This window comes from Sinocyclocheilus grahami, unplaced genomic scaffold (genome assembly GCF_001515645.1).
Source record: "Sinocyclocheilus grahami isolate Dianchi unplaced genomic scaffold, SAMN03320097.WGS_v1.1 scaffold18.1, whole genome shotgun sequence".
Lineage (NCBI taxonomy): Eukaryota > Metazoa > Chordata > Actinopteri > Cypriniformes > Cyprinidae > Sinocyclocheilus > Sinocyclocheilus grahami.
This window is the reverse complement of record NW_015505197.1, coordinates 684128-698666: the sequence shown is the minus strand read 5'-3', so window position 1 is coordinate 698666 and position 14539 is coordinate 684128. Positions and strand designations below refer to the sequence as shown.

Below are 14539 nucleotides of genomic sequence, written 5' to 3'. Positions count from 1 at the left end.
ACTGTATGCTAATTGTCAATCATCTTTGATGATAGTGGTCCTGACAGACCAAGTTTCTGTTCCTAAGATTTTAATCAATGTTCTCTGACAACCAGTGTTGGGGAAAGTTACTTTTAAAAGTAATGCATTACAATATTGCATTACTCCATAAAAAAGTAACTAATTGCGGTACTTAGTTACTTTTTATGGAAAGTAATGCGTTACGTTACTTTTGCGTTACTTTTTACATCTGGACAGGGCTTGCTTGTTTGTTTTTAAAATAAAAAAGTTTTATTTTTGGCAAATATAAAAGCCTTTTCACACCAAAAGTGAAATTAATAAGCCTCAGGCTGAAGAGAATGTAAATTTACGTCCTTACAGTTGAATGCAGAAGAAGAAATTTCAACACACTTCAGCAATAAAAAAAAGACACAAATGTTTGTCTAGAGTCATTTTTGATTATTAGTACGGTTGAACTGAATCATCGAAGGTCAGAAGCAAAGACATTGGTTAATAGAATGGGATTAAATACATAAAGGATATTTGTGTTGTTTAACATTTAATTATTGCAGGTTTGCGTCATATTCTGAGTTGCATTATTTTTATTCATTTTGAGGAATACTGAATCTGTGTTTTTTTTTTGAGTGAGATTAATTAATGCATATTCATATTTATTTTGAACTACAGTAACATCTTCTGATTTCTCTCAACATGGGGACAGGAGAGCTGTCAATCAATAAATTGAAAAAAAAAAAGTAACTTGCGTTACTTATTTGAAAAAGTAACTCAGATATTCTCTCGTAAATTAAAAAGTAATGCGTTACTTTACTAGTTACTTGAAAAAAGTAATCCGATTACGTAACTTGCGTTACTTGTAATATATTACCCCCAACACTGCTGACAACACAAAATCATTGCACTGCTTCTGTCTGTGGTTATAGGGCTCATTTGCCACTGCTGTCTGTGGTTGTGTTACATTAGCCCCTTTCACACAGTAATACCAGTACATTTCCATAAAATTACCGGAACTACTTTACCGGTAAATTAAAAAGTGCGCTGTTCACACAGGCAATGATGTTCCATCTTATTTCCGGTAAAGCACCATTCACACATCAATTTCAAAATACCAGTAAATTCTGTGACATCATTAACTGGAAACAACCTTTAAACAGCTCCGCTTCCCGGTGTTGTGTTTGTAAACATGGAGAGGTGTATATGCAGGTAGTGTTTTTGTTGATGTTTTCACTTTTGTGTCAAACGTTCATATTCATGCCGCTGCTTTTGTCCCAGAGGCATCGTATTAAAAGTAATCTAACATTTCTTTGACTTCCGTAAACAGTGCGGAGTAAATGCATCATCTGCTTCAGAATGTTATGATTGACCCAGCAGATGTCTTGCGTCAGCTCGTTCTGAACTCGTATGTGCTCATACCGGTAATCTTGTGCTGCAGTCACACAGAGCACATTACCGGTAATTTACTGGTTAATTTTACAACTTCTCATACCGGTAAATTGCCGGAATGAATTTACCAGTATTTCTGAAAAGGTCCTGTTCACACATGATCTCTTAACAGTAATTTACCAGTAATGTGTGAAAGGGGCTATTAACTGTCTACCGCATTGTGATCTGCATTTAATTGCTGCCTCTTTGTGGTAAATTACAGCGCTGTCTGTGGTTATGTGAGGTGACTTTATGCTTCTGTGGTTACATAAAGTACACTACATGATTATTTTGCTTACGATCCATTGTGTCAAATACCTCAACCTTCTCTTGGTGCTAGAAAACCTAGAGAACAGATACTCCACCCTGGACTTTAGATTAATATTGATCATGTGGAGCCTGTCTGAGCATGACCAATATAGTGAGTTTGAAATGATATTATAGGATCATAAAGAGTGTCTCTCTGCCACATATAATTCTACCCTTTTCAGACACGGCCATTTGTCTTCATTGCTCCAAACAGGAAAAGGTTCAGATTGCCTCCTGCATTCTGCCGAAAGGTCACAATCATCATGCGTCAACCCTCAAAGGGCTGAAGGATGGACTGCAGTGTGTGTGTGTGTGTGTGTGCAGTGAACGAGTGAGACAGTTTTTAGAATTACTGAAATGGATATGCCTCTCACACATCAGAAACGCTCTGAGAGACAGCAAAGACATTCGTGGTCGACAGACTTTTTGTTTTCACAGTTAGCTGTTGTTATACCAATAACATACTGGTAATATAATATTCTATATTACAGTAATATTCTAGGGCTGTCACTAACTAATATTTTGCTAATCGAATAATCAGCCGATTATTCTAACGATTAATCGAGTAATCTGATAATTTTGTGTGGTAATAAAAACAGACCTAAGCGACTTTAAAATGACTTAAAATACATATACAGTATAATAGCAATGAGGCAATAATAATTGGTTATTGAACAAACGTTAAAACACATAATGTAATAAAACAATATAATCGTAACTTATGTACATTATGTATTATATCAAATGCCTGTAGAGGGTTTAAACTTTTATTTTGAAGTTGTGGTGAACAGTTAGCATAATGATGTGTTCTCCTGTGTTGGCGTAGGTTTATAAATTATTTACCTTATAAATCTGACAGAATGGTGCATGTTATATGGTGCATGATGAATGTTATAAGCAACTCAGACTCACAGAATATGCAAGGATGGAGTTTGAGACGGTCCGCGCATGAAAATGATAACTGTCTGTGTGGAGCAGCATTTACTGTGAATGGAGCTGTAACCTAAATGCATATAAATAAAGGGCATATTAAACCCGCAGTCCATATGTTTATTTAATTGAATCGCAGCCTTTGTGAATTCACAGTAGCTCTATGCTTAATTTTGAATTTTAAATGGTTTTAATATTTCGTGCAGCCTTAAAAAGCGGACTAATAATGCTTTTCATGGATTCTCGCCCGTGGAACTCGCCACTTCCGTTATTTTGCTAGTTAATCGACACGGTAGAGGATTTTTAATAATAGAGTACTTGAATTTAATCAAGGAATTGTGACAGCCCTAATATATTCTTCCTTCATTTATATTTATCAATGATCATTCTGATAAAGTAATATTTAGAATAATTTGTTTATTGGATAGCATTTTAAATATTTGAAGGATTTTCTTTTGGTTCATGATTCTTTTTATGTATTCATAAAATTTGGTTTTTGTATTCATTAATACAATAATGTTACCAAGAGTTATAGTGAAAATCACTGAGATTTGAATAATGATAGAGCAGGTAAAGTTCTAAAATTGATATTTACCTTTTTTTATACAATGATTAAATGACTGAATAGTCATTATTTTAATGAGCATAATACATTATGAAATGGGCATTGCATTCATGATTGAAATAAATAGGCCTATACCTATATCATATTTGATATTTTCAATATGATTAGTCTTTATAAACAATATATGAAACATTAAGCATAGTAATCATTAATTTTATAATATCAATAACTATTAATATCAATATCAATATCTGTTATTTTATTAAGTAGAAAACTATCAGGCAAATATGCATATTGCATTATAGGCTTAATATCGATTCATAATATAATAAACTATATTTTATATATTTTTTTATTATAAGAACATACAATTGATTATAAAGCACAGAAAGCATTATGTATGCATTTGCCTTCCTGTAGCTGGGGGGAAAAACTAGCAAAGCAAAGGTCATGGGTTTGATTCCCACAGAGAGCAAGTGATAAAAATGTGTACCTTGAATGCAATGTAAGTCACTTCGGAGTCATTAAATGCATGCTTTTTATATACAGAGTAGACTGTGAGATGAGACATTGAGCTATGCTGTGTATTGCCCGTAGCACCTCTGGTGGACTCCAGTGTTCTCCCCAGTGGCTCTGCCATGCTGTTACTGGTTTCTCTGGGTCTGGTGGGATTGGCCATTGTCTTCATCTACAAGTTCAAACGGTAAGCCTTACCCCTCCCAAATCTCCCAGTTCTGCTCAACAAATCATGGGCTAATAATACAATGTCATTTTGATATGCTCTGGAAACACCAACCAATGCTGACAAATGATGCTTGCTTACTTTATTGGCATCAGTGACCATCAGTTTCCTCTTGATCTGGTCTACTTGGACTAAAAACAAAAACCCATCCCATTTTTTTTCCACAACACTAGTAAAATCCCATGGATCCATGTGGAGACAGAGGACACCCATGAGAAGGAGCCCGAGATGATCAGTGCTGTCGGACAGGAGAAGAATGGCACACGTACAACAGCCACTTCATTCACAACATGCAACGCACACACAACACAAACACCATTTGCCTCCAACACCGGAACACACAACAACTTCAGCCATCTGCCACCTCCAAGAGAACTGATAGAGAAGGAGCTGGAGGCTCACAACACAGGTTAGATAAGTGATTATCCCATACACAATATTTATGCTAGGTTTTCTTGTTCTTAACAACTCTTGTGTAAACTCTTGTGTAGCATACTTATAAAAAGAGTGCTTTTTATGGAAACAATTTACTTTTAAAGAATATACTTGTGCAAACTGAATGCAATGTTTTTGAGCACTTAACTGCATGTTATTTACAATTAAATGAAAATCTATTGTAGTTTAAATTGATATGAAATGCAGTTAGTTAAACCTAAGAGTGATTTTTTTTTACTCAATTTTGACTCAGTTTTGCAATATATTAACTTTAAATGTAATATCAAAGCACACTACAGTAAAATTATAATTAAGTACTTTACATGTGCTTTAGTATGTTAGTCAACACATCAAAATAAGTGTACATCTTTAAAGCATGACAAAAGTTTAAAACAACAATTTAAAATGTACTTAATGCAACTTTTAATTTGACATGATTACAAAGTGTACTTAAAAGTGTTAAGAAACGTGTAGCCTCTTTAAGCACACATTAGTGGTCTTTTATATCATTATTAAAATGCTATCTACAAGTAAAGCTTTTTAAAAATATATTAAAGGGGTCATTGGATGCCCATTTTCCACAAGTTGATATGATTCTTTAGGGTCTTAATGAAAAGTCTATAACGTACTTTGGTTAAAATTTCTCAGTAGTAGCGTAAAACTTGCAAAGATAAAAAACCCTTATACTCACTTCTTCTGTAGATGAAGCTGGATCATGAATGATTCGCGTGAACTTAAACGCATTTAGGCAGATCGGGGATCGGCGCATTCCTTTCAAAAACGAAAGTAACGTTAATCCTCTGCGTCTTCAGCGGCTCAGATGTCGGGCGTAAATGACGACTGCTATGTTCATTATTACATCCAGCAACAAAACACCTCAATCGCTTAATCGGATACATTCATGTATTCCCCTGCTCTGGAGTCGACACAATGGCGGACAGCTCACAGCTCACTCAGGGCGGGTCTTAAGGTAAGACGGCCTTGTCAATCAACTATCGTTGGAGCGGCCTGTGCAGAACTACGTAATTCTGACCGGAATCTCAGAACAGAAAGAGCATTTTAAAATAGGGATTTAAAAAAAAAAACTGGGTGGATTTTTATCATTATAGGGTGGATGTGTACACACACTTCCAACACACATTTATGTTCAAACAACAACAAAAGTGAATTTTGCATCCGATGACCCCTTTAAGATTTGAAGTACACAAGTACACATTCACTAAAATTAAGCGCCCTTTTTTTTTTTTACAAGGGAAGTCCTTTTCTGTCATCTTTAATCTTCATAAAGATGAAATTTGTGTTTAAGGAGCATGAAGAGAGACGTGCTTGTTTTTGTGTGTATCTGTTGTTTGTAAGCGTGAGGTCAGTGGATGGACCCCAGTTCATTCATTCTACTTTTATTACTTTGCTGTCAGAGAAGGTGATTGTCTTCTGTGTGTCCCAGGACTTTTTGATTCACAGTAATCAAGGACTGATCACATGACACTGAAGTGGAAATCATTGATCACATAGTTGCCCTTGCCTGTTGGTTGCAATTACAGCGATTTTCTGCTTTGTGTGTGTGTGTGTGTGTGTGTGTGTGTGTGTTTAGGAGGCCTTGGGGTTGGAGAGCGGCAAAGGACCAGGCAGATTCCAAACTGCACCAATGTCTGAAATGATGATGGAAGGTTTGATGATGATATCAACTGTATTACATGTATAATTATACTTTTTTCCCTTAACTTTTTCTGTTATTGTGGTGCTTATGCCTTTTTTATTATTGTGGTGTTTTACATTTGAGCCCTATAATTGAACAATTCCTTAAGTGTTAATCAAGACATTATAAATTACAGATGTAAATTAAATCAAAATCTCTATCGAAAGCAGTAGAATTATATATTATATCAGCACTTAAGGAGTAGTTTCTTTCACAATTCTTTCTTAAAACGATAATCAGAGAAACTGATCCTAAGCAGGGGCACACAATTCCTTTTGTAAACATAAGAGATCATTCTCCGCATGCTAACTTGTAGATATATAAGATTAACTGCCTCACATTTGTAAAACAGCTCACTTTTAGAGTTCACAAATCATATGTTATACGCTTTCATACAGAAAAATCAATATTTAATCATTTGAAATATGCTTATAGCTTTATGTATGTTTATATTGATGCTTACCTCATCTGACTCAATGTTAAGAGGTCATAAGGAGCATGGTTTTAGGGTTGAGTAGATATGGCACAAACAGAGGTTGGTACCTTCATCTGTGTAGAAGCCTCATCTGCTGAACTCATTCATTTGTGCCTTGGCAATGTGTGTTACTATTGTAAGTTGGCAACATATTCTTAATTTGGTTAGTATTCACAATGCAGTATTCTTTAGAAGTATACTCATTTGGAGTGCATGTTTCATCGCTACTAATAACTGACAGCCAGTTTTCTATTTGAATGTGAACTGAAAGTTACTTTAATCTGAATAAATGTATTTTTACATTAGTGACTGCACACTGATTTTTTTACAATGGATTTTCATGACATTTCTGTAACAATTGAATGGCCTGTGTATCCCAGTTTCTCAAGGCAATTTCCAAACAACCATCATCTTTTCATTCCTCCAGTAAATAGCCCACAGAAGATGACTTGTGACACTGAAAAATCTTTAATAGGATCACGTTAAATGAAAGGATACAAAAGAGATTATCTACTGAAATAAAAGTAAACTGTGTTATTTGGCATAATCTGTATGTTGCACCATTCCAGGTATATTTTCTATTTTCTTTCAGTTGCTTTCCAGTGTTGAATTTTGGGTGGGACTCAAGTGCCTTTTGTTCCCCATTACGAAACATGAAACATGGTTTGCTACTTGCCAGTTATTGTCGGGTGGCATGAGTGGGAGGAACATTCTTATTCTAGAGAGCATTTGATTGGACAAAAACCTGAAGTGATCAGTCGTTATATTATAGGGTATTTTCCCAAAAGAGAAAGACTGAACATTTTAATATTTGCAAAAGATTAATCTAATCAGTTTTTAAAGTACACTGAATGTTTAGAATAAATCAATACTTTTATTCAGGAAGGATGTAAATTGATCAAAAGTGACAGGTTTTTTTTTTATAAATGCTGTTCTTTTGAACTTTCTATTCATCCAATAATTCTGGGAAAAATGTTTTGAAAAAAATATTAAACAGCACCACAGTTTGTAATATTGATAAAAATAATAAATGTTTCATCAGCACCAAATCAGCATATTAGAATCATTTCTTAAGGATCATGACACCGAAGAATGGAGTATTGGTTGCCGAAAATTCAGCTTTGCAATCACAGAAATAAATTATTCAACTTAATATGATAATATTAAAATAGAAAACAATAATACTGTGAAATATTACAATAAAAAAAAGAGTTTTTAGTGTCAGTAATTTTTTATCATATAGATGCAGTCTTGGTGAGCATAAGATACTTCTCTCAAAAACTTTACAAAATCTTATTGACCCCAAACTTTTGAATGGTAGTGTAGTTAAAATAACAAGACAAATATTTCATTGAGCAAATTCATTAATCATCAGTTTTGAAAGAAAACTCCAAATCGAAATGGTTCAGTAAGAAGGACACAGAGAGTGCATCTGGTGAACAAAACAGGAAATAAATAAAAGAGTTCAGTATGTTACGTTTTTATGACTCCGGGATCTGCTGAAGCTGTTCAAAGACTCCGTACACAAAGAAATACACACACACTGTACACTATTCAATATCCACCCGTAAATGTGCAGGCTGCTGGTCTGGACAAAGGCTGTCTAAATATCCTGCACCACAGTAGCCTTTAGAATGTCATATTTTTCATAATTTTAGCTCTCTCTCACATATACACACCACGCACAAACACAGGTACAATCACAGACGACTCTAAGCATTTTTCAAAGTTTGTATGGTTGCATTTGAAAATTAAAGTTGAGTAACATGGACAAAAGAGCACTCTGCCTGAAACAAAGTTAGCTTTATCTCGTCCAGGGAGCCCTAGTGGTCATGTTTATGTGATAAGGGAGAGAAGGGTAGGATAAGAGCTTGAGTGATTTTATGGTATAGCACACAGAGCTTTGCCTCCAAGGACTGTGTCGCTTCCTTTTGAATCTCATTTACCATTATGATTGAATGTAAAGCAAAGAAAATAGTTGGATGTCTCACCACACACTCTACGCTAAGTGTTTTGTATTTTGTTGTTATGGGCCTACTTTAAATTCAGTCAATATTCACATGTGGCCGGCTTAATTGCAAGTTAATGAGACTGTACGCAAATTGTAAAACTACATGTCCCATGACACTGTACATCACATTATTGCGCAAACTTGTTTTGCTATGTACGATTAAAAATGTCCCGCTCTGCTCAACTTCAACTAAAATAAATAATGTATTTTCCCTACTTGTGCATTTATGGATCTGTGTGAACATTAATTGCTAAAAAAATTAATAAGCCATTATTATACTATACTGTCAGCCAGGGAGCGGTGCTATAAAATTCAGGTTTCAGACTTTCTGAAGTTTATGTATGTCAATTTCCGTTAACTTTTGGAAAAAGACAGACAGCTGTCACTTTAGTCTGAAAAATAAATCTATGTCAGAGTGATTGAGCTTCGGCTGTCAGCGTGTGAGTATTTCTTGTGTTACTTGCTGTAGCTGACGGACTGTTAGGTTTCAACCTTTCCTGCCAGACTCATCACTGCCACGTGTGAAAAAGATTTAACATTTTCCAAAGGTCATCCTGAGCTTTCAGAGATAGTGAAACACTGATAAATTCAGAGGGATTATTTAATGTCTGATGAATTATTAAAAAGGCCTGTTTTGGTTTGAGTACTTCCGTCTCCTCCATCTGTCATTACTTACGGAGTTCACCTCACACATGACACATTCATCAGGCCCATTTCAATTCAGTGCTATTTTGACTGGTGCAACTGTTACAAAAACTATCTTGTTCATTTTTTTCATGCACAATCATTATTCATGACCTTTATAAATGTATAAAAAAATATATATAATGAATAAATAAATAAAAAAAATACAATGAAATGAGATGTTGTCACTGAGTTGTCAAAACATATCATTAGAGCAGCAGGAGACGTTGCATTTCCTGAAATTTTGACTATATATATTCAACATACATTCAACTTTAATATATAAAGTGAAATATATTCACGCCAAATTTTTTTGCGCCAAATATAACTGCCAGGCTTCAAATTTGGATGCCAACTCGCCTCCCAATTGGATATAATCCGAGCCAGAGACTAATATAGGAAATGTCCTTTTCCATGGTGACCTTCCAATAGTGAGACTTTATGAAACGCCATTCTGTTTTATGTGCTTCATTACAGGATATTAAACGAGATGGTTGTCCTTAGTGATATCAAACTAATGATTATGCTTATATTTGCAAGAACCTCCTCTCCCCTCAGACATTACAGAATGACAATTTATTTGTTTTGTGCTAATGTGACCATGTTTCACATTTATTGCTGTTAATCTTTGTATCTAGAGATCTGCTGTGTGATTCCATATTCTTAGGGAATTCATATCCTAATTTTTTACTACCAGGCATCAAGTGAACGATGAATTTTCCTAATGTCCATTTTTAATGGACAATGAAGTGTAATTTACATTTTTGCATTTTATGCAGTAGAATCCCTAAGAGATTTTACTGTTAAGAGTGATTCTAGACTATGTAAGTGAGAAAACATGCAAGTTAATGACTGCAAGAATTATATTTACATCAATTCTATTTATTAGTTGATATGTTTTACTAAATAAAAATGAAATTTTTCATACTTTCTAGCTAAGTAATTATCTGGAATGAATAAATGTGAGGACATATGTTAATTAGATTTTCTGAATAACAGGATGGCTCGTTGTTGCTATGCAGTTGCTAAGCAGTTTTGTGTTTGCTTACTGGCCCAAATAAAACTTTATTATTTTCTAAACTTTTATTTCTTTGTTTAAAACGGTTTTCATGAGAACAAAATTTCTAAATACATCTTTAATTAAAGTGAAAATGTGTGCAAAACACTTTCACAGTACTCTACACCGGATATCATTTAATCTGCCTTACCTTCCTTTTAATTTTTACTTGTATAATCCCTGTGAGTTTAGAGATTTGCTTGATTCTCATCTGGAATTGAGAGAGATTAAAAATGTTGACTTCTGATATTAAGAGATGCCATAATGTGTGTGTAACAGAGGCCAACGTTTGCATGTGCAAACAGCCTTTAATTCAGCTTCGGTTCCCTATGTGCATTTTGTATTTGATATTCATGCTGCGCTGGTTTGATCTCCCAATCACTGTGTATCAGTGTTGTTAATAAAATATATTGTGATTTTATTTGCCATCATTGTAAATTATGCATTGAATTATGCATTATGTTTGAACATGATAAAGCCAGCCACATCAAAGGAAAAGTCACTGTGCTTAGCAAGTTTTCAAATCCACACAAACACACTCATTCACACACACAATCCCATCAGTGAAAAGGCCAATGTGACTTTGTAATACTGTCGTATTACATCTGTAATTTGTAGAAATACAAATAAAAAATAGCTACCCAACCCCTGTACAGTCTGTTATTCATAAACACTCCCAGGTGAAGTGAAAGATAAAGAAAAACCAGATGAGAGCTGCTGACCATCAGTGATTTTGTTACTTCTTTTTGTAATGTAGGCCTATACTTAATGTAATTCACTGCAGTCTAACCTAAAGAAATAACTAAGGACTTTTTGGGATCTTTTAAATGAAGTAAATGCAGTAGGTGCAGTAAAGACATTTAAAATGTTACAAAGATTTCTATTTTAAATAAATGCAGCTCTTTTAAATTTTTTTGCAAACTGTACCTAATAGTAATATAAGAACAGTAATAACACCGCTCTCCTCAACAAGCCACATCTGATGATTTGAGGTATCGTTTACATCCATAGCACAGGGCATGTTTAGTTTCATTACCAATTTTAATACTTACGGTTAAGGAATGAAATATTTGAGTAATAGCAACAGTGCTGCCATCCTTAGCAAGCACTACTAATGATGTCAAGTGTATCAGGTTGTGTTTATTGACCTGGAAACAGTTTAAAGACTTAAATCAGGACTTCTGGGTCCAGGTGCTTTAGAACGATCAGGGCCAAACAGGAACCCTGGGAAATAAACAGCCGTCCTTCGTGCTCTTTTATCATCATTTCCATTACATCAAGCAGCTCATTATCGCCAGTGTTTTTATTAAGTCTGAGTTTAATGTTGAGTGTCCACTAAGTGAAAAGGCTCAGTGATTAATGCAGTAAAGCACTGTTCTCAGATCTGTGGACTAAAGCGGTCTCATACACAAAAGTGCAGTACACGGGGACAGAGGGGTGAATCCATTCTCGCTAGTGGAGAATTTCTCTACTGACTCCCCAGTGTGTCACTGCTGAGGAGGCGTCCGGTCAGACTAATAACAGTCTCTAACACTCTCACACACACACACACACTCAAAGCATCACTGCGAACACATATCCTCACGCACACGTGGTAACTCCTACTCTGTGACTAATGATGGTGTCTTATGGCCCATACAAGGGTCAGTAAAGCAATTACACATTCTAATAAAGAAGCAGACACATCTCTCTCAGCCTGTCACCACTGATATATTACACATACTATGATCGAGATTGCATGTGCGTGTGTATGTGTTAACGCTCCACTGAGGACTTTCAGACTCCCACACCACAGTGTGGACTTATGGACTTATGTGGACTTATTATAATGACAACTAACTACCAATCTAAATCATTTCAATGGCATCAAACTGTAAAACTAACATCTGCTCATTGTTTATTCTACTGCTATAAAGCTTTAATTAGTGCTGAAAAATTATGTACATTTCTAGTGTTCATTTAGACTAATTTAATCTTCGCAAGCGTGAAAATCAAACTGCTACTCCGTTCTTTTCACTGCATAATTATTAGTTTCAATAGCATAACAAGACTTACAGACAGCAGATGATGCCTCCAACCAGGATTCTCTCCACTGTGTAAATTATGCCTATAAAAAGAAACCACAAATTAAACTATTGTTTGAACTTTTAAATAATTGTCCATTTTGCAGATCCAATTCACTGACCAATTGAAAATTCATTAACTGGAAAATATCAGTGGATTTATGAAGAAGAAAGACAAGTTACACTGGCATTTTGCAAAGGAGGCTATACTTGATCTTTCAAGGCTACTTTTCCTGAATTAATTTTTTTACTTTGACACATTTATATATATATATATATATATATTTTTTTTTTTTTTTTTTTTTTTTTTTTTTAAATAAAAAAAAATTTTTTGTAAATTGAGTGACAGAATCCATCCAATGTCAGCATATTCATCATTAAAACAAGTACAATATAATTGTAGGTGGTACATATCACACACCTTGTCATAGATGTTTCCTTCTCAAAATCAGTGTAGCATTTTGTAATAAGATGCACATATTGTGAGTTTTTTTTTTCTTCCCCAAAAGTAATGTATAGTCTTTCTGTAAGTGAGACCACATTTTTTTAATCTGAAATGAATGTGCCTTTTCTAACATCATAAGTGTCTGCTGTCACTTTTGCATAACAAGTTTTAAAATGGCAGTGTAATTGTCTAGGAACTTGCTTTGCTGTCGTCTACCTCAAATTAAAAAGATTTTAGGTTTTCTATTAAGAATCACATATCTAGTCTGACAAACTTTTAGAATAACTCAAATGGCCAAATGCAAGTGCCAGCCTTTATTTTCAACTCTTTAAAATGTATTTTTTCCATGGCAAAGTAAAATGAAAAATACTTTTCAACGTTTTTTACATCAGTAAATATGTTGTGTAAAAATATCATTTTACAGTTTCTAGGGTCAATCCTTCTTGCCAGTGTTGTCCAGATGCAAAAGCTTTCTATTTTCTTTAAAGGTTAGAACTATTGGATTTTAATAGAGTTGAGCAGCGTGTGTACAACTTTATCTTATTTAAATATATTGGACTGAGTTCTATCAAACTTGGGATATTGAATGTACATGCAGTGACATCTAGTGACACCAACAGCAATACATACTGATGTCTCTAAAAGTCGATACATAACAGGTTGAGAAACGGTCACGGTGTCAAGAGTATGTAGTAGTAGATGTCGTTTAGAAGACAAATTAAAACCAACTAAATAATTTTTAAAAAATCACTATATTCTCCACAAGTCATAGTTCATATGCGATAAAGCCAGAAACTGAACTGTGTCTAGTTAACAGTGCTGATTCAAACATGACAGCCTTGTTAATGTATTCATTCTCCATTTGCATATTCACAATCATAGCCATCGGTGAGGTCATCAACCTCTTCTGATGTCAGACTATAATAGAGGTTTGGTACACATGTTGTCAGCAACAACACGGTGTTTACTCAATCAATCGCTTTAGGGCAATTTCCCCATCATTCTGAATGGCTGCAATTCGTATATGACTAATATGCTATGGGTCATGACTGCAATGTGGAGTAATGAGCTGCCAACCCCATGTAGACGGTGTTATCCATAAACACTCACAAGCGAAAACATGTTAGTTTAAAGGCAGTGCAGCTGCTGGGTGAGGGCAGCAGATATAGTGAGCGGGCATGAGAAATTGCCGTTTTCTAGGGAACGAGAATTACAGTAAGGTCGAGGAGGAAGTTGTAATGCGCCCAGAGCTCGAATAAACTACTAACCCATTTAAATCTTAACGCCTTATGTATTACAACAAAGTAACCAGGTTTCAGACAAGCAGGCTAGTCCAGACAACAAACAAAACATGACTTTAAGTTCAGAGGTTCAGTTATTAACATCTAAAACTATAATTCATGTATTATTTAACATTTATAATCAATTCAATACACGCTACTTTTCAGTGACATGTTGCTCCGCTGCTGAACTGTACGGGTGAGTTATGCCATCAAGACCGAAATTCCAGTGTTGAAATTTCCCATTCCCACTTCCAACATCAATGCATATGATGACTCAAGAAAATGTTCTTATTCTAAATAGGAAAAAATTGCCCTAAAAAGGGCCTCCTGTAGCGAATCCATGTGTTTTTGTAAGAAAAATATCCAAAGAACAATCCGAGTAAGGGCAGGCAGAGAATGATCAGAAAACAATAAACAGTCCAAGG

General features: G+C 34.8%; 1 protein-coding gene across 1 annotated transcript in view; it reads left to right on the top strand.

The window, feature by feature from the left end:
* LOC107552916 (VPS10 domain-containing receptor SorCS3-like) overlaps positions 1-6806 on the top strand; it is a 93334-nt gene extending 86528 nt beyond the window's left edge. Inside the window, exons 24-26 of the mRNA XM_016234952.1 lie at positions 3821-3926; positions 4139-4374; positions 5992-6806. Of these exons, the coding sequence (XP_016090438.1) occupies positions 3821-3926; positions 4139-4374; positions 5992-6053 (404 nt within the window). The 3' untranslated portion in view covers positions 6054-6806. The remainder of the gene's footprint in view (positions 1-3820; positions 3927-4138; positions 4375-5991) is intronic.
* The last annotated feature ends 7733 nt before the right edge of the window (positions 6807-14539 follow it).